At 32.2% G+C, this 26,897-nt stretch overlaps 1 protein-coding gene across 1 annotated transcript; it reads right to left on the reverse strand.

Annotated features, from left to right (window-relative positions):
• Positions 1-21,847: 21,847 nt before the first annotated feature.
• LOC105969660 (retrovirus-related Pol polyprotein from transposon TNT 1-94) lies at positions 21,848-23,644 on the reverse strand. Its single transcript, XM_012994434.2, has one exon. The coding sequence runs from the start codon at positions 23,642-23,644 to the stop codon at positions 21,848-21,850; it is 1,797 nt and encodes a 598-aa protein (XP_012849888.1).
• Between the last annotated feature and the right edge of the window lie 3,253 nt (positions 23,645-26,897).

Below are 26,897 nucleotides of genomic sequence, written 5' to 3' on the forward strand. Positions count from 1 at the left end.
AATTTCCTTTTTACACAAATCCCACATGCATCCATACTATTCTACTCCTATTTCATCACTTTTCCCATTTCAATAGTTAAAGAGGCAATTTATAAAGTTTTGTAGTTAAGACAAAAATTCCATTTCTTTTCACAAATCAACAATTAATCACTAGATTAACACATGCACGACACTAATTAAATCAAATAAGCATCTTAGGCATTTTCCCCCAAAATTTGAAATATCATAGAACTTCAAGAACAAACTTTTCTCCTTAAAATACTAAGATGCAATCATCATCTAAGCAATGTAACCATATAATATGCAAGTATTAGTCAAGAATTCAAGGAAAACCCGAAATAATATTGGTGTTGCATATTTGAGCAAGAATTCAAGAATTCTCACCTCTAATCTTCAATGGGAGGAATTGTTAGCTCTTTTCTCTATAATACAAGAAGAGATAGAGGGTTAGATTATAATTTTAAGATGAGAGGAAGACAAATTTAAAGAAAAGAGAGCTCTTTCTTCGAAAAATGAAGAAAAGGAAGAAGAAGCTTACACTTAAACTTGACCGAAAATTCTCCTTTTGTTGAATTAGAAAGAGACCTTGAACTTATAGATGGTGAGAGTGGAGTTTGAGAGTGCATTTTGATCTTGGATATTGGAGGTATTTATAGAGTTTTTGGAGACTTCAAAGCCTATGGAGAAGAATGAGAAATACATGTTTTGTAGAAGTCGATTGCAATTTCTTGGGGAGGTGTGGTGGTGGCTCTTGGGTGCTTAATATCAAGAAAATGGTGGCTATGGTGGGCGGTTGAGGCTGCCTAAATGAAGGGGAGAAAGGAAGAAGAAGGGTGACCTTTGGGTTAGCTAAAGTTGGAGTGTAGGAGTTGTTAAGTGTGCTCTAGCTAATGATTAGAAAAAAACTAGAGTTAGGTATTTCTTTTAATGCTCAATGTACAAGCCTTCTAATGCTTGTTCTTCTTCTTCTTCTAATTAATATGCATTATTTTAAATTCTTGTGTGTGTGTATGTATAGTAGGGGCCTAAAATTTCAAAAAAATAAGGGGATGATTTTCTAATTTTCATCACCAATTAAAAATCCTAACATTCATGAGTAAATTTTTATTTTCTATAATTTAATGCATGCATAAATGTAATAAAATGCTCATTTAAATTCATTATGCAAGAATCAAATTTTTGTTCATGGAAATAATTTATTTCGACATAATATTTTTAAATATTTTCTAATCACATAATTCACATACTCACATAAACAATTGGTTATGCAAGGATTATTCTAAATTCTAATCTAATAAATTTGCACATAGAGGTGGTGAAATAAAATATTAATATTTTACCAAAAATGTGGGGTGTTACACTAGCCCTATTATTTTGAATTGATGCGGCCGAACCAGTGCAAACCAATTGGCTCAAATCGGAATGTTGCAACAGATTCGATCCAACAGCTCTATAGCCGAAACAGTGCAAAATTTGGGATAACTGGTGGGTCTTGCACCCTTTTCTCCAAGGGACATTGCTTTTAATGTTTTATAAATAGACTCCCGCTTTTCCATAATTCTTCACTTCAAATCCAAATACCATTTTCTCTTCTTCTTCAATTCTAACCTACCTTTTCCAGATTGTCTCGAAAAGTTTCACACAAAGTACAATTCGTCGTACTTGGAATTTGGAGTGCTCCTATTCCAAGTTTGCTGTTGCAACTTGGGAGACGATTTCTGTTAAAGCCGTAAGCACCGTAGCAGGAAAATTTCGTCTTAATGACAGAGGCAACTCGCCTCGCCAATTCAATAAAAAAACAAAATTTCGACAACAATTTTTGGTATAATCTATGCATATTTATTGACTATTTTAATATGCGCGCAACCATCTAAAACGACATATAATATGGGTCATATATATATATATATATATATATATATATATATATATATATATATATATATATATATATATATATATATATATATATATATATATATATATATATATATATATATATATATATATATATATATATATATATATATATATATATATGTGTTCTAAAAATAGGCCGAGGTGGCCGATTAATCGGTCTCCGAGGCGGAGGCGGTCAAAAACCTTTACGATTTTAGTGTAAAGGTTTGAAAAATCGGTTTTTTGCCTGTGAGGCGATTTAGACGGTTTGAGGTGGTCCGAGGTGGTCAAACCTTTATGGCGGGTCAAACTTCGGTGGCAAAAATCGGCCAAAAATAGGTCAAAAGTCGGTTTTTTTTTTTTTTTTTTTTTTTTTTTTTTTTTTTTTTTTTTATAATTCAAAATAAAAGTTGGGATTACTAATAAACAAAATATGAGTTTATGTTTTATTTTGTTTATGTGAACTGTTATCGTTGAAGAACTAATGATGTATGCTAGGAATGTTCAAGAATAAATCTAAATTAAAAAAAAAAAAATTTATTTATGTTTTATAAGGATATTTCTGTATTATGATCTTATTATTATAACTTTTATTATTTTATTAGGATACATACACCGATTTAACCATGTTTAAATATATTTTTAAATATGTTTTGAGTATTTATAAATTATATCTAGAAATATATTATATTAAATTTTAAAAACCGATTTATTTCCGATTTATCACCGATTAATCACCGCCACACCGATTAATCGTGAGTCGGTCCCTGACCGCCTACGACCCGATTACCACTTTTTATAACCTTAATATATATATATCAACAAATTAAAGGTTATAAAATATTTAGGTTGTGTGAGCAAAAGTTCTTTGGAAAAAAATATGAGATTTGTTTGAGTCATGAGCTATTTCTTGATTATTGCATGTGCTTGCATTTTCTTTTCTTCAAACGGTATTCATATTGATGGTGTAGGATCTACACTCCAAGACCTCGTTTCAAGCCTAACTCCCTTTGAAAAATCATCGAACACTGGTCCTTCTGGCCGAATTCGACGAACGAAGAGTATGAATTTAGAGAGAGAGAGAGAGAGAGAGAGAGAGAGAGAGAGAGAGAGAGAGAGAGTCTAGAAGAAAGTATTAGAGTATTCTTATTAATGTTCAAATCGTGATCCTAACATGTACTTTGCATTCATTTATATAGAGAGTTTCTAATTAGACATTTCCTAATTTATAATCTCTTTATTCTGATTGATTACATTGATTGCTCAATTACTCATCTTACTTTTCATGTTTCCTTTATATATTTATTCAGAATATCTTCGAGTCTTCTTACTTTTAACTGCTCTCGTTCAGCTCTCTCACCTACCACTTCCTGGCTCCTGCTACTCTTTTTATGCGAGGCGAGAAGTAGTTGTGGACTTTATCCTACGAGCTATATGTCAGCGGACTATATGTTAAGCTCTTTGTTGGCGAACATCTGACCTGCCTTGATTCTTGTCATTCATTGGGCTTTTGGCCCAATAATCTTGGTTTCGAGGGTCCGTCCAAGCCTGCCAAACTGACTCCCATCACATATCATATGTACATTATATATATATATATATATATATATATATATATATATATATATATATATATATATATATATATATATATATATATATATATATATATATATATATATATATATATATATATATCAACAGATTAAAAGTTATAGAATATTTAGGCCGTGTGTGCAAAAGTTCCTTGAAAAAAATATGAGATTTGTTTGACTCATAAGCTATTTGTTGAGTGTTCCGGAATGCAAAATTCGTAAGACCTCGTTTGTTTACCTATATTGGACTTCATCGGATTTAGATTAATCCACTACATGAAAATGTCAAATTTGCATCATTATATTTCGTTGCCAAAAGACTATGATTTTGTTGCCGATTCCACAATTGCAACAAAAAATATTTCATGTTAGAAATTTATCGTACTTACATACAAATTCCCAAGAACCAACATGCTTGAATCAACGAGAATTAAACATAAATATAAACACGGAAGCGTACCTTACATCATGAAATCGAATCGTCAAATCTCCACTGGAATGGGATAGATTTTCCAAAGAATTCGCAGTTCCTTATTTTTCTCTATAACGATGGATTTTAGAAGAGATGGAATGATTGCGTTTTTTTTGGGACCACGACTCTTTATATAACTGTAGAGTCCAGTTGTATTACAACTGTTATTCAGCCCCATCAATAAATCACAATTAAACCCTGATTGTCTCTACACATTAGGCCCATAATTATACTCAACCTATAAGTCCAACCCAATAATCTTTATTAGATCACAATTAATTTGGACTTTCTTTTAGATAACCATACACATTTACGTCACATATGTGATACCTTATAAATGTGTACACCTTATGAGCTCAAATATTGCTATCATATAAAAAGGTATTCCTTAAAATCTCGTCCATTGACCATATTAGTATAGGACTAAAGAGGCTTTCGTCACATTAACCGTGTCTGAACCTAACAGTTATCATGTATACCAATATAGCCAAACGACATATATATCAAATTATGGTGTGTAGCATGGAAATTACATATAATATCATCTTAGCATGCATATTTCCAACTTTTCCATGTCTCGGAAAGTTCGGGGCAAAGAAATGCACAAATCGTCGCCACTATATTGACCATAGACAACATTGTTATGTTGTTGCCACATAGTGATCGTTGCCAATGCACTAAGTAGTAACAACAAATTTACTTTGTCGCCATAGATTTATCGTGGCCAATACATTCATTAGTACCACCAAATTTATTTTGTTGCCACAAGTCTATCGTTGTCAATGTAGTCATTAGTAACAATGAATTTATTTCGTTGCAACATATTAATCGTTGACAGAACATTAATCATTAACGACAGTTGTATTTTGTTGCAAGATATTTATTATTGCCATGACTTAGTTACCAACGTTTTATGTCATTATTTTTGTAGCAAATACATCCACTCTCAACAACAATTTTATTGTCGTCAAAGATATATACAATAGACAACAATTATTTATGTTTCAAAAACTATCATTAAGTGGTAGTGAAAACTATTATTTCTTTTCCCAGCGGATGATAATTGCCACAATATTCTTTGTTGCGAAAAATGTATATTTTTAGGCAACAAAATTGTTTCCTGCCAACAATAAGATTTTGGCAAACAAATATTTTTCGTACCCAAAGGCCAAAGTAACTTTTTGTGCAACAAATATTTATCGTGCCAGAAGATACTTTAAATATTTTGTTATTTAAAAGAAAATTATGCAACTAAAGCTTTTGTGGGCAAACAAATAATAATAATTTGACCAATATTAATTGAAATATTGATTTTGATTTAAATATTATTAAATGATTATTTTCATTTTTTTATATGTCTAGATATATAAATAATTGATCCATCTTTATAAATAGAGAAAGAAATTCATATAAACAAGATATCATCTAAGAACAAATCAATCATCTAAATACTAAATCGAAATTAAATTAAAGTACTAAGCTGAGAACAAAAATTCAAATATTATTCAAAAACAACTAAAACTACATGTCATTCTAAAACAACGAAACAGGAACATCATATGTAAATAAACCTAAAACACAAGTGTTTTGCTCTCACTTCAAACAAATAATCTCCGATCTACAAAATAATCACAATACAATTAAATTGTTATTTTACAGTAAAATATTGAAATATTACCATGAAGAGTCATTCATTATGTTGAGAACCGAACATTTTTTGAAAGAAAAGATAATAATTTGCAATAGTTGATTTCATAGCAAGAAGTTACTCCTTAAGTTCCAATTTTTTTTTGTTCTTTCTCTCTCAAAGATTCTTGAAGTTTTTTTATGGCTGCGTCTGATGCACATTTCTTCGGTTTTGGACCATACCCAAGTTCAACAACATAAGAAGACCTCTTTCCAAGAACATCTTCGGCAATTTTATCAGCATCAACTTTCTCACTAGATAATTAGCACCAATTCTATGATGCTCCATTTCCATCTAAAATTGACATCCAAATTTTCCATGAAGAAATAAGTTTTCGAAGAAATTGTGAGCATGAACAAGTTAAAATAAAAAATACCAAATTTTACTTACATGATTTTTTTTCGGATTGTTCTTTAACTCATCCCTTGGCTTCTTTGTAGTGACAATGTGTGTAAAACTTTATCATATCAACTTCATCAACACCATCATCGTAATCACCACCACCATCATCATCGTCATCAAATTTTGATTTTTGACTCTGTGAAAAATGGGTGGTGTTAAATAAAAAGATTCTCAACATAAATCTATACAATATGAAGAGAAAAAAAAAAGTAACTTACAACATACGGCGAACTAATATGAATGATCTAGAGCCTTGATTATGATTTGTTTTCATCTCTAACCGATTTTTTTTTTTGATTTTTCGCATCTTTCCTTCAAAATATGATTTTACATTATAAAATGCATATTAATATTATAAATTTACTTACATAAAAAAAATAATACCTTGTATTTAGGATCACTAAAAAGAGCAGTGCATAAATTTTTCCAGTTCTGTTGAATTAATCCTCCAAAAGATAGCTTATTTTGTAGCGCTTCCTCTATTGAAGCAAACTTATTAAAATGTGTATTCAGCCTATGTTGTTGGTGGCTGCTTTGTTGCTTCAAAAGTTCCATGACGTTCTCCATAGTCTCTTCGTTTGGATTATCAATTGGTAAATTCGTCTACACTAAAAATAATATTTAACTACAATATTGGTTTTGTAATAACATGAACAACACAAACAAATAAGTATGTCATAATTTCTACAAAAATGTACTAACGTCAAGTAGGTCAAAAGCCACCACCAATTCAAAATTTCAATTTTTAAGGTCCTTCCACTTCACAGGTATTGGCAGTGGCGGAGCCAGGAATTTGAAACAGAGTAGGCTTAAAATTTACAGGGATTCAGGGGCAACGCCCCCAAATTTTTTTCCTTTTTTTTTTGATTCATTAACATAAATAACTACAAATTATAAACTTCAACTAATATAGCATAAATATTTTGTTAGATAAGTTAAACTAAATTAGTTGGGTGAACTAAATTAAACAATTTGGGTGGGCTAAATATATATACATATAATATATTATAATTTTTTTTAAATGAGAGTGGGTTGGAGCCTACCCTTGCCAAAGGGTGATTCCGCCACTGGGTACTTACTGGCAGAGACTCTCTCGAGAGTATCCCAAGCTCATTAGATGATTTTGATGACTTCAGACTATCAAGAGGCCTTCCTCGTGTGGGATCGATGTGAACGACGAGTTTCGTTTGTTTTGTTTATTTAATTTTCAAAGAGCTATAGCTCTGCCAGATGATGCATAAATTTGACAATAAGGTAGCTCACCCAGATTTATGTCGTAGCTGGAAAAATCGTTGATAATTTGACAGGGGCTTGTAGTCAGATTGAATTAATTCCCTATTAGTTAATTAATTAGTTAGTTAATAATATGTTTGGTTATTTAGATGGGGTCTTTACCGATAAGCCCATCAATGAGTATTTATTCATAAAGAGATCCAGAGAATAAACTCATTTACAAAAATGTCCACACATGGTCCTGATTTTTTTAAAAGACTAAAACAACTCCTCATACTTTAATATGCTCCAATTTCATTCTTTAATTTAATTTAACCTCAATTTGACCCCAAATTTCACAAATTATTCAATTTTGACCCAAAACACATTTTTATGGACAATTTCGTCCGTCACCGCCATTGACTTTTTTTTTTCCTGATTTTCCGCCGGTTTTCGGCGTTGACCGACGGTCAACGTTGTTCTCCGGCGTTGACTTTTTCGATTTTTTTTAACATCTTTTTTTTTTTTCCGTTTAAACAACAATATTGCTGTGATTGAAAGTAATATTAACTATATTACTGTTAAACACATTAAAATTAACTATATTACAGTTTAACATGGTAATATTGCTATATTAATCTCTAGCACAATAATATTAACACAATAAAACTCATTATTATTGTGTAATAGAGTAATATTACTATGTTGATCGTTCAACAAATGTAAACATAATAAACAGCCAAAAGAATTAATATTACTCTGAGTGACAGTAACATTACTATAACAACAGTAATATTACCGTCAACCACGGTAATATTACAATAATAGACAGTAATATTATTACGTTACTCCGTGAATAACTCAAACAAACAAAAAGACCCAAAAAAAATAATAATATTGATGTGGTTGAGAGCAATATTGCTATAACAACAGTAATATTACCGTCAACCACAGTAATATTATTGTTTTTACAGTAATATTGCAATAATAGACAATAATATTATTATATTTCTCCGTGAATAACTCAAACAAACCAAAAAACCCAAAAAAATAATAATTTTGATGTGGTTGACAGGAATATTTATTGTGTTTACAGTTGTTTTACTGTCAACCACAATAATATAATTACATTGCCTTGTCAACAAATCAAACAAAATAAAAAAAAAATAACAAAAAAATAATAATAATAATGTTACGTTAATTTACTGTCAACGGCAGAACAATTATATAAATGTATTGTCAACGGCAGTACAATTACGTTAATGTACTGTCATTTACAGTATAATTACTTTAATTGTCAACATTTAGCAACGGACATAAAAAAAACACTAAAAAAAATCAACGCCGGAATCTGGCGACGGAAAAAAACAGACCAGAAAAAAGGAAGTCAACGCCGCAATCCGGGCGGCGGAAAAAACATAGCCGAAAAAAAAATCAAAAAGTCAACTCCGGAGACCAGCATAAAATTTTTTTGAAAAAAAAAATCAAAATTGGATTTTTGTGGTCAAAATTGATTAAATTCAGGTTACAATTAAGAATTGTGTATAAATGGTTGAGGGTAATTTTGTCATATACATGAATGTTTCCTTTATTTGTAATAAATATTAAAGGGATGGGCTTATTGGTGAAAGAGATATAACCCCTAAACCTAGAATAATAAAGATGCTTGATTAGGGACTTATGCACAAAAATCCCTTCTAGATTACATGTTGTATTAAATTTGTTAGATTCTATCATTATATGTGAATTGTCTGTAAAAAAATTTATTACAAAATTAAGTTATTGTTTTATGGATAAAATTGTAATTTTTCGTTTTAGCTACCCCTACAAATTTTTCGCACAGGGAATGGATGTTACTAATTTCATGACATAATATCACTTAATTACGGGCTTCAACTTCAATAGCGGGCTTGAGTATTATTGAAATGTACCGAACAAACATGTATCGAATCGGAAAATATCGGCGTATCGTTTTCCTTCGTGTATCGTATCGTATCGTTATCGTATCGTATCGTAAGATATTTAACCGACTATTAAAAATAATAAAAAATATATATTTACATAATAAAAATACTATAACAATGTAAAATTTAACATTTTAAAGTCAAACCACTCGTTCCTAATTTCTTGAAAAAAAACTAATCTATCATAAAATAGATCATAAAATAGGACAAAAGTTATAACTGCTCATAAAAATAACATCAACAAATCTATCTTTCATAATTTTCAAGATTAATGTCACTTAAATTTTTTTTCATCCACCAATTTCAAAAGAGTTTCTTCATCCTCATGTTCATCAATCTCTTCAACTTCATCAACTCCAACTTTGGCATTTTTCCTACGTCATCTTATTTATATCAAACTTGGCTTGTAAATTTCTTGGATCTAATATATGTAAAAAAAACATTAAATAATATTGAAATTCGTTTTTAGGTCCTGATAATGTGAATATTTCGTTTCCTTCTTTTTTCTTTTACTTTTTAATTTTTTTTAAATTTTTTTTAATTTTTTTTAATTTTTTGACTAATATCGTAAATATCGTATCGTATCGTGATATGGCGATACGATACGATATCTCGCGATATTTAACGGTATTTATGCATAGCCGATACATATTATGAGTTGTATCGTTTTGATTGGGACCGTACCGTCTCGTGATATATATCGCGAGATCTCGCGAGTTTAACAGTACTATGCATGTTACTAACTTCTATTTTTAGTTTATCTAATCTAATAGTAGCAAAGGAGCCCTTATCCAATTGAGGTACGCTTTTTCTGTGTTAAATTTGAAAAATATATATCTTGAAGTGGCATTCTACAGCGCGTTTTGCACTTGATACTTTTATCTAAATCCAATTTATAAGGATATTTGACAACAATAAGTGAAAACTAAAATTTATTTTGCAAACACATTATATTGACTAGTTAAATTCCATTATTTTCATGATATTAGGCAGCCAAGAAAGTTTAAAAGAAAAAACCCAAGAACCCGCCAAATCAAATAAATAAATCCAACATCTAAAAATGGGATCTATAAGGAAGTGTAAAAAATAGCAAGAAAGTAGAGCAGGCAAATTAAAAGAACTTCTATAATGTGGCATCGTAATTAATTAGCAGTTAAATTCCAGATTAAATCCAAATAAATTAACTGTTGATTTTAAATGCCTATGAATATCTACTCATATGTTGAGACAGATTACGTGTTACGATCAAGGTTGTAAAAATCGGTAATCGGGTCCGACTCGGTCAGGCACCGACTCACGATTAATCGGTGATAAATCGGAAATAAATCGGTTTTTAAAATTTAATATAATATATTTGTAGATATTATTTATAAATACTCAAAACATAGATAAAAAATATTTAAACATAGTTATATCTCTATCATGTATATATTCTAATAACATAATAAAAGTTTAATAATAATAAGATCATAATACATAAATATCCTTATAAAATATAAATAAAAAGACAATTTTTTTTGAATTTACATACATTCTTGGCATACATCATTAGTTCTTTAACAATAATAATTAACATAAACAAAATAAAGCATAAACTCTTTTTTTTTTATTTAAATTCCAACTTTTATTTTGATTTATATAAAAAAAAAAAAAAAAAAAAAAAAAAAAAAAAAAAAAAACCGATTTTTGACCGATTTTTTGCCGATTTTTTCCACCGAAGTTTGACCCGTCTTAAAGGTTTGACCGTCTCGGACCGCCTCAGACCGCCTCAGACCGCCTCGGACCGCCTCAAACCGCCTCACAGGCAAAAAACCGATTTTTCAAACCTTTACACTAAAATCGTAAAGGTTTTGGACCGCCTCGGCCGATTTTTAGAACACTGGTTACGATATTAGGTGTGGTAACATAATTCTTGTGTTGTCACAGTAATAGACCTACTAAAAGCAGAATAAATAACACAAGAATTTAATGTGGTTCGGATACAAATGTACCCTACATCCACGAGCACTTGCAAAACTAGTTCAGATTTAAGTGTACATTAATAGGACTTAATAAAAACACTAAAGACTCCCTCTTTATGTAATATGCCGTTTTTGCACACGACTCGAACTTGTTGATAATCAAAGCAATTCCTCCATCCGCACTCTTGGACTTTCTCCAATATTGAACTCCCTTCAAACGGCGGATCGACCTCCCCGAGATCTTTTAAGCGGCGGATCGACCTCTCCCGAGATCTTTTAAGCACTTCTCCCGAACGCCGATCTTCTTTATGGCCCTCTCCCGAGATCTTTTAAGAACGCCGATCTTCTTTATGGCCTGGTAGAAGAAAGCCACACCTGATGTGCACCCTTCAAAGCCTTTATGCTTTCTTTATGGCCTGGTAGAAGAAACCCGTCATGTTGCCACACCTGATGTGCACCCTTCAAAGCCCTTTATGCTGGGATTTTTTGATTAAAGCTCCATGGGACTCATATGAGGTTGCGGGCCTTATACAGGCACGAAATCACCACCATAAACCTAACTTGGGCCCTAAGAAATCGATTTAACTAGGTAATAGAATCCTAGTCGATTTCTACTTCTATTCTAGATAAGTACAAAAGATACCTAACTAGAATATAATACATGGAAATAAATCTAAGTCCTAATAACAATATTACAAGAATAGGACTCTAATTAATTCCAAAATAAATATAGAAACAAATCTTTGTCAATCTTTAATTTCCACGTATAGCGAATTTCTTCAATTTTCACTAACAGAAATCTGGCGCCAACACTAACCATCTACAATATATTAATGATGGAGTCTACCTATGAGTCTGGTGCCTGAAATATGACCAATTAATTACTCAAGTGAGCTAGCAACAATCGGTTGCATTTGGAACCGTAAACCTAAGCCGTCAACGAGAATATTTTTTGTGAATTTGTACATAGTGAAGTCTGTCTAAAGTAGAATGATTCGATGCATGTAATCATTGTTTTTCAATTTATATTAGTGTTCTAAATAGCGGTCGTGGCGGTCGATATATCGGCCGCCATATCGGTATCGGTTATAAACCTTTACGATTTTGTTGAGGCGGTTTGGAATATCGGTTTTTTTACGGCGAGGCGGTTTGCGGTGGTTTTTGGCGGGTCAAACCGATATATCGGTCAATAAATCGTTTTTTTTTTTTTTTTTTTTTTTTATTAAATTTAAATTAAAATGAAAATAGGTTTTGTTTTTTGTTTTTTCTAATTCTTTCAACTTCCAAAACCAAACCAAGTACTGTCCCGCAACTTGTAACTGACAGGAAAAGAGAACTTGTCGATAACCCAAAACATGAGTTTATGCTTTATTATGTTTATATTAATTGTTGATGCAAAAGACTTGCCTAGTATTTGTATTTCGTAAGAATATTTCATTATGTTATGATCTTATTATTTTTAAATTTTTGTTATTTATTGAGTAATTAGAATTATATAATAACATATGAATGATAGGATATAATTATTTTTAAATATTCTTTTATATATATTTTGAGTATTTACAAATAATATTTAGAAATATATTACACTGAATTTAAAAACCGATTTATTTTCGATTTATCTCCGATAAATCACCGCCGCGCCGATTTATCGTGTGGCGGTCCCTAACCTCCACGAACCCGATAACCGCCTTTTATAACCTTGATTTATATATATAAGAACAGTTTATATAAATAAGAACCACAAGATCAAATAGGTCACCAAGCATGTGATATGTGGAGGACGTCTTTTTGGTGCAGCCGAAGACTATTATGTAAAATGTGCCTGAAGTAAACTGTGTGTGATGAACAATATGTATCCCCTGAAATTAAGGATCAATAGCTTTAAACCAACTAAACGTTTTCAATTTTCGTCGCACGATCCCACCCGAATTCGATTATTTGTGCCACATTACCATATCTGGCTCATTTCAGGCCAAATGATAGGAATTAAATGCATGTGCAATGCACATGCATTTTGAAGGGTATTTTTGTCTTTTCAATTTTCTCTGGCTCATTTTCAGGCCAATTGCTATGAATTAAATGCACATTGCATTTAGACATGCGATTTTGAAGGGTATTTTTGTCCTTTCGATTTTCTAAGCCCTAATTTCTGGCTCATTTTCATATCAATTGGCAGGAATTAAATGCACGTTCGTTTGCACATGCAATTTTGGAAAACACAAAAATGCCTGTGCCTGTTATTCAACAATAAAGCTTGACATGAACTTCATGCTTCAACTCATTCAGAAATTTCTTGAACTTCTGGCATTGCTTCTTGAGATGTTTTTTCATGTTTGGTGCTTGCCCACCCTAAACACATGGTCTCCATGAACAAACAGACGCAAGTGTAATCAAGCATGAAGAAAAGAAAAATGAAAAGAAAGTTCAAAATAACAAAAGTGAGAGAATAATTTTAGTGCGCAATTGTTCCCATGTTTGTAGAATTTCTCTTATATATCATATAGTTTGTTTCCTAAGTTTGTATTAATTTTTCTTTCGACTTTCATTTTGTTGATTTAGCTTGAAACTAATGTTAGACATTAAAGAACATACATCAACGAGTTAATGCTTTGCTTCCCATTGTTGTTGTAACTCTATTGAGAATATAGAACTGATCTCTCGTTATCGAAGTATGAATAACATGGAATAGAACTTGTTGAAGAATACTGAAGCAATACATGTTTTATATAGTGTTTGTTAGCTCGATGGTTACACGATGCTATCTATACTTATTAATTATGTACTATATATATCATATTATGTTACATAATAAACAAGATCGTCGCATGGTGCTCGTGTTGTGATATCCTCCCCTCAAGGTGGACAATAAAGATCTTTAATGGCCAACGTGTTGGTTAATTTGTTGAATAGAGGTATAGGAAAAGCTTTTATGAAGAGGTCTGCCAATTGATTTTCAAAGCGAATCGGCATTAATTTCAATAATCCTTTAGTTTCTTGCTCGCGAACAAAGTGACAGTCGATATCGATATGTTTGGTACGTTCGTGGAAGATGGAAGATGGGGTAGTAACTATGCGTAGGGAAACTTTTTTGTGATCATAATTACTTTTTGGATTGATTTAGGGTTTAATCTAAGTTTATCGATTCTTATTCGTAGTTTAGTTCGTGTTTTACCCCCATCTATGAGTTTCTCCAATACCGAATCGTAGTTTAATCCATGTTTTCCTCCTCCATCTATCTTGTATTGTAGTTTTTCTTTTTTCATCTTCTCCATAAGTAAAATTTTGGATTAATGCAAATTAAACTATTTATCTCTTTCTTTTTTAATGTTCGATTGAAATATTGCTTTATGTTCATTTTAACGTTGGATTGTTTTAAGTTCTTGAAGTTGACATAATTCTCTTTAGGTTAAAGTTACATGACAAGAATTATGTCTTTTAAATGGAACAATAGGACTGCTTTCTTAGAAAAAAATTAATTGTCAGTGTGAAGGCAGAACATTGTTGCAAGGAGCATTCATAAATTCTCTCCAACTACAAGGCTTTTCTATATATATACTTTCTACTCCAACTACTTCTCAAGGCTTTTCTATATGAGCGGGAAAGATCTCACGATACACCACCAAATACTACCTCATGAATCGCATGTGTCCTTATATTTATAAGCTATGAGTAGGGTTCTTGAGCGAGCATTTTTCGGAAAAAAATTGGTAGTGTTTTTTTGGGAATTTTGAGCAAGTGGCGGAATCTTTGGGAGAATTTTGAGCGAACGGGATTTAAAGATTTTTGGGATTTCTAGGGATTTTGAATCAAGCGGATATTTGTGAGAATATTTGTGCAATTTTCGACAGTATGAGATCTAGAATAGGTGGTTGCCTTCTTCGACTAGGTTAAATAAATTGGACTAGATAGACGATGAGTCTTGTGTTAACGAGTTTCTGGTATATCTTAATATATGTGTATTTTAGTAATAAATAAAGTCTAAGTTCAATATATTATGGATGCCTCAACATTCTATTCATATATAACTATTTGTAACTAACTGCCAATATAAAAGTAAAACAGTCACAATCAGTTGTATTTCTTTTATTGTTTATATGGCTTTTAGGCTTTTTAGATTGATACAAAATGAGAGCTAAAACTCTTGCATATATATATACTAAGTGACATTTGAAATCAACTTTTAGGATTGTTTTAATCAAATAATTATAATTTATCTACTAGAACTTTCATAAGAGTGTATAGAAATATCTAAATATTCCTTAAGAGAAATCTAAACTATTATTTTGGTTGTTCTTTTCCCCAAAACTCAATTTCCGCGGGTAACGTGCAAATAAATATAAAATTTGAAAGGGAATATGCGAGAAAAAAAATAAATTTAAGGGTTAATATGATCTATTTATCTAGTAGCAACTGGAACGATCTAATTAGACTAACTATCTTGATAACAAACAAGAACAATGCAATTGAACCTAAATATACTTACAAATAACGACACTGGGGAAGAACAGACTGTCCAGATATAGAACTAATCCACGCACAAAAACCTTTATCTCTTTAAATTGTTCAAACCTAGTTCTTCCATTAGAGTAACTCCAACCCATTGTTATCAAATGGGGTTATCAAATACTCATTTGATAACCATGATTATACTTTGATATCTCTATACAACTAGTGAACTCCAACCACAAGTATCAAAAAACAATTATCAAACAAATTTATGATTATTTATATATTATTTATTTTTTAATCTATTTTAAATAACCATACAAACCGATTTTTCTGGTAAACTATTCTCAAAATCAATATTAATCAAGTTTTACCTTTTCAAAACAGAAAAAAAAAAAATTATATATACATAGAGATTCTTTTTTTCCGTGGAACTTTGTTGAAGCTCTAGAGAAAAAAAAAATAATGTGAAGATATTTTTGAGATTTTTTTTCCAGTGGAAATTTGTTGAAGACGTAGAGAATTTAATTTTATTCTGTTGAGATTTTTACGAAAAGAAAAGAAAACTCAATTCTGTTGAGATTTTTCATTTTTCGCGTGCTCCTATTTTTTAGGAGAATATTTGATAACTATTTATTTGGGATGTATTTTTACTTCCGGATGAGAATGAATTATCAAAATAGAACTCTATTTTAATAACCCCATTGGAGGAGAGAGTTTTTAAATTTAGGGAGTCAAATGGAGGTTAAGGGGTTTGATAACCCATTTAATAACCCGTTAGAGTTGCTATTAAGGGTTGTTGACCACTAGTCCATTCTATAATTTGTCTCAAATTAAAATCCTATTTCTAATGAAACATTGTGGTTCAAATTAGGGGTGTGCACGGGTCGATACGGCTCGATTTTTCCAATAAACCAAACACGTACCGATAATATCGGTTTTTCATATTTTAAAAATCGAATATGTCGGTTTTTTTCGGTTCGGTGTTAATCGGTTTTTCGGTTAATGGTTTCGGTATCAATTCGGTTTATTTTCGGTTTTGATTTCGTCTATTTGTTCGAATCGATTTGGTATAAAACCGATATATTTGGACTTTCATTATATTTATTTGAGAAAATTAACAAATAACAACTGAAAATTAACTAATAAAAACCACGTCACAACCAAAATTAATTAATAGAAAATTATGTTACATGGAGGCGCTCGAAAGATACATGTAGGGTAAGTATTTATACTATATATCAAAAAGACATCATTTTGTATAAATCGGTTCGGTTCGGGAAATCGGTTCGATAATTTTTTTATTCTCCATACACAAATCGCTATTTTCGGTTTTTCAAAAAACAAATTACCGTATATGCGGTTTTAAATCGGGACGGTACATATGGCCTCGGTTTTTTCGGTTTTCGGTTCGGTTATTTGGTTTACCGGTCTTTTTCTCACCCCTAGTTCAAACAACCAAATTGGCGTTCTGACATTCTCAACATTCGTTAACTGTCTTCCCAAAGGTACTGTCAATACCCTTTTCCTTCTTTTTTCAAATCCGAACTGACTTCTTATCTCTGGCTTTGCAATAAAGACACAAACAACCTCTCAAATCAACCAAGTGAACCGATTCGAAGTCATCCACACTATTTTTCCGCTTCTATCATATCTTCAACTCGTCACCTCTTGGATTGACATAATTTGTTACTAGTAGTCCCAATCCAAAATAACAACTTTAAAATACTGACAAAGCCCATAATACGACCCATAAAACTAAGTGGGGAGTGAAATTCTTTTCTCTTCTCGAGTTGATGAATTCCACAATGCAATAGTACTCCAATGCGCATTGTGGTGTATGAGTAGCAAACCTTTTTAAATGCATAAGACATGCTCTCATCCATAGGTAGCAGGGGCGGTACTTCATAGGGGCAGGGGGGGCAGTTGACCCCCCAAGAAAAAAAAAAAAATTTTTTTTGCTGTTTTGGCATAATAATTTTTCAATATTACTTTTGGCCCCCCCAAAAGTTTTGTAAATATGTATCTTAACCCTTAATTTTTTTTGTTTATTCTCCACAATTTTATATAAATTATAGATATATATTATATTTAATATAAAAATATAAAATAAAATGGTTAAAACTTGTACTATTTTAAATAAAATTTATGAATATTTACTTATCGATCTTTAATCTTTTATATCAATGTCTCTAAAAAATAATACGAGACGTGCCATAAATCCCATTAATTGCAATATATTATTAGAATAATTTAGATTTTTTTGTCATACTTGAAATATGATAAAATAATATATATATATATATATATATATATATATATATATATATATATATATATATATATATATATATATATATATATATATATATATATATATATATATATATATATATATATATATATATATATATATATATATATATATATATATATATATATATATTATTTTAATTAAAAATTCGCAGTATAAACCTATTTTTTTAATCCTGGTTCCGCCCCTGATAGGTAGGGATAGCGGCGGAGCGGGTACCCTAAAAAAAGTGTAATACCCATAATCATTACCATTTAATATAGCTCAAACTAAAATCATACCAAAACCATTTAAAAAAATTATCGGAATACCAGAACCATTACCACCAATATCCGGATACCCACGAGTATCCATTTACCATGTAAATTAAGTAAATTATTCAAAATGAAATAAGACACTCCACAAAATTGATGTTTCAAGGCAACAAAATGATTATTAAAATAACAAAATTCACTAAAAGATATTGAAAATATATTTTGAAATATGAAATTTAGGATATACAATTGACTGGAATGATACAAAAATTCTTATGTACTTGAGTAATTCATTAAGTAGTAAAATTATATCCTCCCAAATTTATTTAATACTTTATTTAAGATTTTATTAAATTATTTTTGTATTCATATTATGTTGAATTAAACTATTATATATATATATATATATATATATATATATATATATATATATATATATATATATATATTAAATGGTCGGGTACCCATGACCTAAGGGGTAAAACCAAAACCATTACCAAACCCAAATGGTTTCGGTAGCGGGTTTTAAACTGAGCGGAAACCCGCGGATTGGGTTTTTTTGCCATCCCTATCCTTAGCGTCCTTCCAATACTCGTGCAATCGAGTATTTTATCGTCTAAGTTTATCGAAGAAAACCCTTCAAAAATAATCTATAATCTCTTACTTATAAAAAGGATCTGCGAATTCGATTCTTTAGATCATTGTTGATGAGTGGAAAAATATATGAGCGGAGTGTTATGAATATTGAAATTGTGAATCAAATTATGGAATTTTGAAGATAAAATATTCGATTTGGATAGCCAAAACTTGAATATTACAAAGTAGAAATGAAACTTGGGGAAGAAGCTAAATCATCTACTTTAACTAGCTAACAAAATACTTAGAGATTGCTTGCCTAAAACCCAATATTGCATACACTATTTAGTGGCATCTTCCTCAACGGGATGAGCAATCCGGTCCTATGAAGCAGGTCTTGAAACGACATTGCATACATCTCCGCTCACCAATTCGAAAATAAAAATAAAAATTGTAATAATGTAGTAACGACTCATTAAGTTAAAACGAGGTCGTGCAAGCAAGAAAAAGCAGGTAATTCCGTTACATGGCACCCCTCTTTTTCGAGCCATTACCCATGGCTTGAAATTGTGAACTTCTCCGTTGCATTAGTTTCCTCCCACGTAGCTTCTTCTTTAGGCAATTGGGCCTAACGAACCAACCACTGAACCAAGTTGTGATGTTTTTCTTCACCATTCTTCTTCATAGCACTTCTTCTAGAACCAGTGTTGGGTACCCGTTGAACTCAATAATTATTACAGACCGAATAATTATATGAATACAGAATAATAAATCCTATGGGAAACGGGATTAGGGAGTACAAAGCAATTCTAAATATTCAATAATAATAAAATTACAGATTATAAGAATAATTAGCTAACCCGACAGATCCGTAAATAGATCTGTGTTGAAGACGAAGATCCGGCTCAGTCCTCAGTTTCCGATCGTCCTCGTCCAAGACCCACTTGGCTGCCTCCACGCATTCACTGGAACCAGGCCTGACTTTCACTAGCCACAAACTCCAACTCACAGCCCTCTAAAACCCTCAACCCCAACCGAAAAACCCCTCAAGATCACGAAGCAAAAGTACACAATCTGACCACTCTCACTCACACACATATTTTCTTAACCCATAACACAAAGCAGGGAGAAGAGAAGAACGAGAGTATTATAAAGGCAGATTAATTGGAATTTTTTGATATGGTTTTCTCACACAGAGAAATATATATATATATATCTCCACCACACAACAATCCTCTACGGAAAATAAGAGTCACGAGAAGATTTAGCAATATTTTCCGGCGGAAGAAACGGACCCGAGAAGAGAGAGATTGCAGCAGCGGCGTTTTTTTAGGAGTTAGGGTTCTGGGAAAAAAATCCTGAAGAAAGTGAGGAGAAGAAGGGTTTATAAACCTGGATTTAACGGTCGAGATTAATCCTTCAAATCCGACGGACAGGAATAAATCCAACTTTTCTCCTTTAGTTGGGCCTTAGTGATGGGCCGGTTCCAAGATGAATGGGCTGCAAGGTGGTTGGTTGTTGGGCCTATTGTAGAAAACTCATTTGGGCCCAGATATACCAATAATCTCCACTTGGACCAAATGAGTCATCGGGACTTTTGTGGAAACATTGAGGTCATCATTGCCGGGTAAATGTACTTGCACTCAACAGAATAGAGTTAGTACACAATTTATTTGCATAAAATAAAATAACATTACGAAAGCAATAAAAAATGAAATAAGTAAAGTAAATCAACCTTTCGTCTCGAAATTCAGATTTTTCAAGCAAGATCTGAATTTCTCGATGGGTAGGCACTTAGTACCCATATCAGCAGGATTAAATTCGGATGGGATCTTTTCAAGTCTAATTTTTCCACGATCCACTATGTTACGAATAAAGTGGTACTTAATTTGTATGTGTTTAGTTCTCTCGTGGAAAACCGGGTTCTTACACAGTTGAATACCTGATTGGCTGTCTGAATAGACAGCTACTTCTATATTTAAGAAACCAATTTCCTTAAGAAGACCTTTAAGCCAAATGGCTTCTTTTATAGCCTCGGTTGCAGCAATGTACTCTGCTTCAGTAGTAGATAAAGCTACTATACGTTGCAACTGAGATTTCCAACTAATGCAAGAGCCACACAAAGTAAAAACATAAGAAGTAGTAGATTTCCTATTATCTCTATCATTAGCAAAATTAGAATCCACATATCCGATTAATTCAACACCATTATTAGATTTGGAAAAATTTAAACCCAAGTTCAACGAACCTTTCAAATAACGAAGAAGCCATTTAAGCGCTTCCCAATGCGGCATACCGGGATTAGACATATATCTACTTAAACAACTAACTGCATACGCAATATCAGGCCGAGTACAAACCATAAGATACATGACAGATCCAATAGCATTGGAGTAAGGCACATATTGCATATCATTTATTTCAGATTCAGTAGAAGGAGACTGAGTCTTACTTAGCAAAAAATGGGCAGCTAATGGCACAGAAACAGATTTAGCAGAATTCATTGAGAATTTTTCCAAGATCTTTTCAACATAAGAAATTTTATTAAGAAGCAAGGTGTTATTACTACGATCCCTATCAATATTAATTCCAAGAATCTTCTTGGCATCTCCTAAGTACTTCATATCAAATTGTTCACTTAGACACTTTTTGATATAATCAATGGATTTCAAGCAAGGACTAATTAGGAGCATATCATCAACATAAATTAACAGAAAGATAGGAACACGAGCATTCTCCATAAAATAAAGGCAAGAATCGAAGTCACTTCGTTTAAAATTCAAAGAAAGCATGCAAGAGTCAAATTTCTTATTCCATTGCCTAGGAGATTGTTTCAAGCCATACAAAGACTTTTTAAGCAAACACACATGTTCACCTTTATTAGGATCTATAAAGCCCTCGGGCTGTTTCATATAGATCGTCTCATCTAATTCACCATGCAAAAACGCAGTTTTAACATCCATTTGCTTCAATTCCCAATTAAAATGAGCAACTAAAGCAAGCATAATACGCACAGTAGTGAATTTAACAACAGGGGCAAAAATTTCGGTGTAGTCAACACCCTATTTTTGAGTAAAGCCCTTAGCCACAAGCCTAGCTTTATACTTAATAGAATCTACCTCATTTTTGACCTTAAACAGCCAATTGCAATCTACCACAGAACAATTAACAGGTTTAGGCACAAGTTCCCAAGTTTGGTTAACATGCAACGAGTTCATTTCATCATTCATAGAATTTAACCATTCAGTAGATTTATCAGATTTTAAAGCATCTTTATACGACTTAGGCTCATTTCCATCTAATGATTCAAACACATTGAAAACATGCGAGGCAAGGTGAAAATCATCAAAGTGTTTAGGTTTCCTAACATGCTCACGTCTAGGTCTATCCCTAGCAAGTTGATAATCAGACAAATCATCCACGTTAGGCAATTCAACAGTTTGATCTTGCAGATTTTCAGATAATTCAGAATCACTCACATCATCAGATTTAATAGGCAATTGCTCCACCTCATTTGGAGTAGATTGAGGAATAACCACATTAGGGACAGCAAGACAAGGAAATCCAGATTCATTAAAAATAACATCCCTACTAATTATGATTTTATAACCAAAATCCCCTTTCAACCAAAGCCTATACCCCTTAACCCCATCGGGGTAACCTAAGAAAATACATTTCACGAAACGGGGTTCAAGTTTATCACCTTTATGGTGAACAAAAGCAGCGTAACCAAAAACATGCAAGTTTGACAAATCTACTTTCTTACCACACCACACAGATTCAGGTAAGTCGCCATTTAATGGCATAGATGGAGAACGATTAATCAAATAAGTAGCAGTCAAAATTGCTTCACCCCAAAACAACTTTGGCAGTCCAGAACTAGTTAACATAGACCTTACTCTTTCGAGAAGGGTTCTATTCATTCGTTCGGCCACACCATTTTGTTGTGGGGTGTGCACAACAGATTTATGCCTTCTAATTCCAGAGTTAGCACACAAATTATCGAATTCTAGGTTGCAAAACTCAATACCGTTATCTGTCCTAAGTGTTTTTATCCGTTTACCAGTTTGATTTTCAATCAACGTTTTCCAGGTTTTAAATTTGTCAAAGACATCCGATTTTTGCTTTAACAGGAAAACAAACACTTTACGAGAATAATCATCAATAATAGACAGAAAATAACGGTTCCCACCATATGTAGGAACACTGGTGGGACCCCACACATCAGCATGAATATATTCTAGGATTTCCGTGCATCTAGATAGATTGGGAGAAGGATATTCAGGAAAAAGAACATGCGTTTGTTTACCTAAAATGCATGAATCACATAGAGTCACAGAAGACACTTTATCATTTCCAAAATACTGATTTTTATGCAATATACTAAGCCATTTATTACTCATGTGACCTAGTCCTTTATGCCATAATTCAGATAAATCATTTTGGACAACATTCATAGATGCAGAAGATTCAGCAGAACAAACATACATATTTCCCATTCTCAAAGCCTTAAACAAATAACGGCTACCCTTCATAATATTCATGCAACCATCTCCCCAATCCCCACGAAAACCATCGTCTTCAAGTACAGCACACGAGATCAAATTATGACTTAAGGTAGGAACATGCCTCACGTTTTTCAAGGTTAACACAGAGCCCGAAACAAATTTTAAGCATACAGTTCCAATACCATTCACAACTATCATAGTGCCATCAGCTAAAGTAACACCACAGTTTTTCATTTGCACATAGTCAGAAAAAACTTCCCTACGTGGAGTCATATGATATGAACATGCAGAATCAAGAAGCCATTCATTCTCACTAAGAGAGGCTAACACAGAATTCACAGAAGCATGCATACCACTTAGCATAAAAACATCACCAATATTATCAGAAACTTGGTTGACATTAGCAATTTTCTGATATCTCCTAGGTTTAGGGCACACATAGAAAAATGGTTTGGGTCACCACAATTATAGCACTTCCTAGGAGTATTTGGTTTCACATTATACTTTCCATTCCACTTGCCATTTTTCTTGTTTTGAAAATTTGAAGAACTTTGACCATTTTGATTGAAAGCCGGGTTTTTGTTTTGAAAACGATTTTGTTGTTTCCTTTCACAAAGTTCACCTCACCAAAAGATTTGTTGCTCTTGTTCACTTTTAAATCCAACTCCTTACTTTTCAAAGCATTTATAACGACATCAAGAGTTACAGAGTCCCTACCATATTTAATGGCAGATTTTAAATCATTGTAAGACTCTGGTATGGCATTTAAAAGAACAATTGGAGTATAATCATCAATATTTTTATCTCCAGTCAGTTTAATATCTTGAACAAGTTTTGTAAACTGATCGATGTTGACATCAATCTCTTTGTTCAAGTCAAGTTTAAATCTGAAAAAAAATTCGAGCAAAAACAATTTTGAGGGCAAGGAAGTTTCAGTATAAAGTTCCTCCAACTTATCCCATAGACTTCTAGCAGAATCATGCTTTCCTACTTTTCTAATCACAGAATCACTCAAATTCAGAATAATAGAGGCATAAGCAAGTTCATCAAATTCTTCACGTCTGACATTAGCCATAAAAACATCTTCTAAAGAAATAGCTTTAAAGAATTTTTGTTGAATTAAAATACTTTTCATTTTTTGTTGCCAGATTGAAAAATCACCTTTTCCATCAAAATGAGCCACATAATAAGCAGTCATAGAAGCCATTATCCAGAACACACAGCAGGATAAAAAATTACGATTGCGCAAGTAAACAATACCAAAATTAACGTAAAGCAAGTAACAAAGACTTGGCAGTCCTCCCTCAACTACCCCAACCAGGTCAGGAAGCACTAGCGGTTCCCGCAAGCTGGGTTTTTGTGTAGAGAGAGAGGCTAAACCAAATCGAAAAATAAATCTATATTTGGTATTGCTAAAATAATTCAAATAAGCAGCGGAATAAATAAACGAAAATTTAGCGCACACAGATTGAATCACAGATTCATCTAAATTAACACAAATGGATACACAGATCCAGCACTAAATGGACACACAGATCCAACAATTAATGGACACACAAATCCAACAATTAATAAAGCTGGACACACAGATCCAAAATCGCAACCAACCAATAAACATGAAAATAAAAACCAACCATATGGGGTTTAGAATACAATACATGAGCAAAACCCATGGTAGGGTTTTGTACGCCAGTTCAACGGGTACAATAAATTATTGCTCTGGTACCACTGTTGGGTACCCGTTGAACTCAATAATTATTACAGACCGAATAATTATATGAATACAGAATAATAAATCCTATGGGAAACGGGATTAGGGAGTACAAAGCAATTCTAAATATTCAATAATAATAAAATTACAGATTATAAGAATAATTAGCTAACCCGACAGATCCGTAAACAGATCTGTGTTGAAGACGAAGATCCGGCTCAGTCCTCAGTTTCCGATCGTCCTCGTACAAGACCCACTTGGCTGCCTCCACGCATTCACTGGAACCAGGCCTGACTTTCACTAGCCACGAACTCCAACTCACAGCCCTCTAAAACCCTCAACCCCAACCGAAAAACCCCTCAAGATCACGAAGCAAAAGTACACAATTTGACCACTCTCACTCACACACAGATTTTCTTAACCCATAACACAAAGCAGGGAGAAGAGAAGAACGAGAGTATTATAAAGGCAGATTAATTGGAATTTTTCGATATGGTTTTCTCACACAGAGAAATATATATATATATATATATATATATATATATATATATATATATATATATATATATATATATATATATATATATATATATATCTCCACCACACAACAATCATGTACGGAAAATAAGAGTCACGAGAAGACTTAGCAATATTTTCCGGCGGAAGAAACGGACCCGAGAAGAGAGAGATTGCAGCAGCGGCGTTTTTTTAGGAGTTAGGGTTCTGGGAAAAAAATCCTGGAGAAAGTGAGGAGAAGAAGGGTTTATAAACCTGGATTTAACGGTTGAGATTAATCCTTCAAATCCAACGGACAGGAATAAATCCAGCTTTTCTCCTTTAGTTGGGTCTTAGTGATGGGCCAGTTCCAAGATGAATGGCTGCAAGGTGGTTGGTTGTTGGGCCTATTGTAGAAAACTCATTTGGGCCCACATATACCAATAACCAGCAAGAATTGAGATTCTCAACAAAGATGGTATATTTGCAGGTATAAGAGCATCTCCAACCATAAAAAAAAAGGGCCTGCTATATGCTAAAAAGGTGAAAATATACCATTTCTCCAAAAAAAATCGTCTCCAACGGGAGAGGTAAATTTTACCTCATCAGCTAAAATTAAATCCCCAACAGCTATATATACCACCTACTGTTCATAGAAGCTAAATGCAAAAAATATTAAAATAATCATGAACAGTTGAAAAAGTAACTAAAAATCTTAAAAATTAAATTGGGTGGTTGATGAATTTTTCTATTAAAAAATAAAATAATTTAGGGATTAAAAACACAATAAAAAAAATCTTCAAGCCAAAAGAACAATCAGATAGAAAAAAAAAATCAAAAAACATTAAGGTTTATTTCTCCCCTGCTTTCGCGCCATCGTCCTTTTCCCTGGTATTCCGGCAAACTCCATTTTTTTTGTTGTTCTTCTGATAGATGTATTTTATCTGCTCTGTTTTTTCTTCAATTGAAAAGTTAGAGAAAAATAAAATGGGTCAAAATGGCAGTATGGCAGCAAAATTTATATCATCATCATCGTCAAAATTTTGGGGATTATATAAAAAAATTGTTAAAGAAGTGCGCCATTGAATATCTGAACTGTATTTGTTTGAGACAAAATGTTCAAGACTTTGATTTATGATAGCAACAGGCCAAAAAAAGGAATGAAAAATTGAAGGGAGAAAAAAGAAAACCCACGGCTGGAAAACCCACGGCTGAGAGCGTGGGAGAATGATGACAAGAAGGAAAATCTATATAATACAATAAATTAATTACACATATTTAGAATAGTTGAAAAATAATTAAATATAATAGAATGCTAAAATATAAATGATATGGTTGGAGTAGGTGAGTAAAAATAGGGATAGTAAAACACTCTTCATAAGGTATAATAGATATAGC

The sequence above is a fragment of the Erythranthe guttata genome, chromosome 2 (genome assembly GCF_056151865.1).
Source record: "Erythranthe guttata isolate IM_541 chromosome 2, IM_541, whole genome shotgun sequence".
NCBI lineage: Eukaryota > Viridiplantae > Streptophyta > Magnoliopsida > Lamiales > Phrymaceae > Erythranthe > Erythranthe guttata.

What these genes read in the sequence shown, in the direction of transcription:
- LOC105969660 (XM_012994434.2), bottom strand. Translation starts at nt 23,644, where the DNA reads ATGCATGCTTCTGTGAATTCTGTGTTAGCCTCTCTTAGTGAGAATGAA.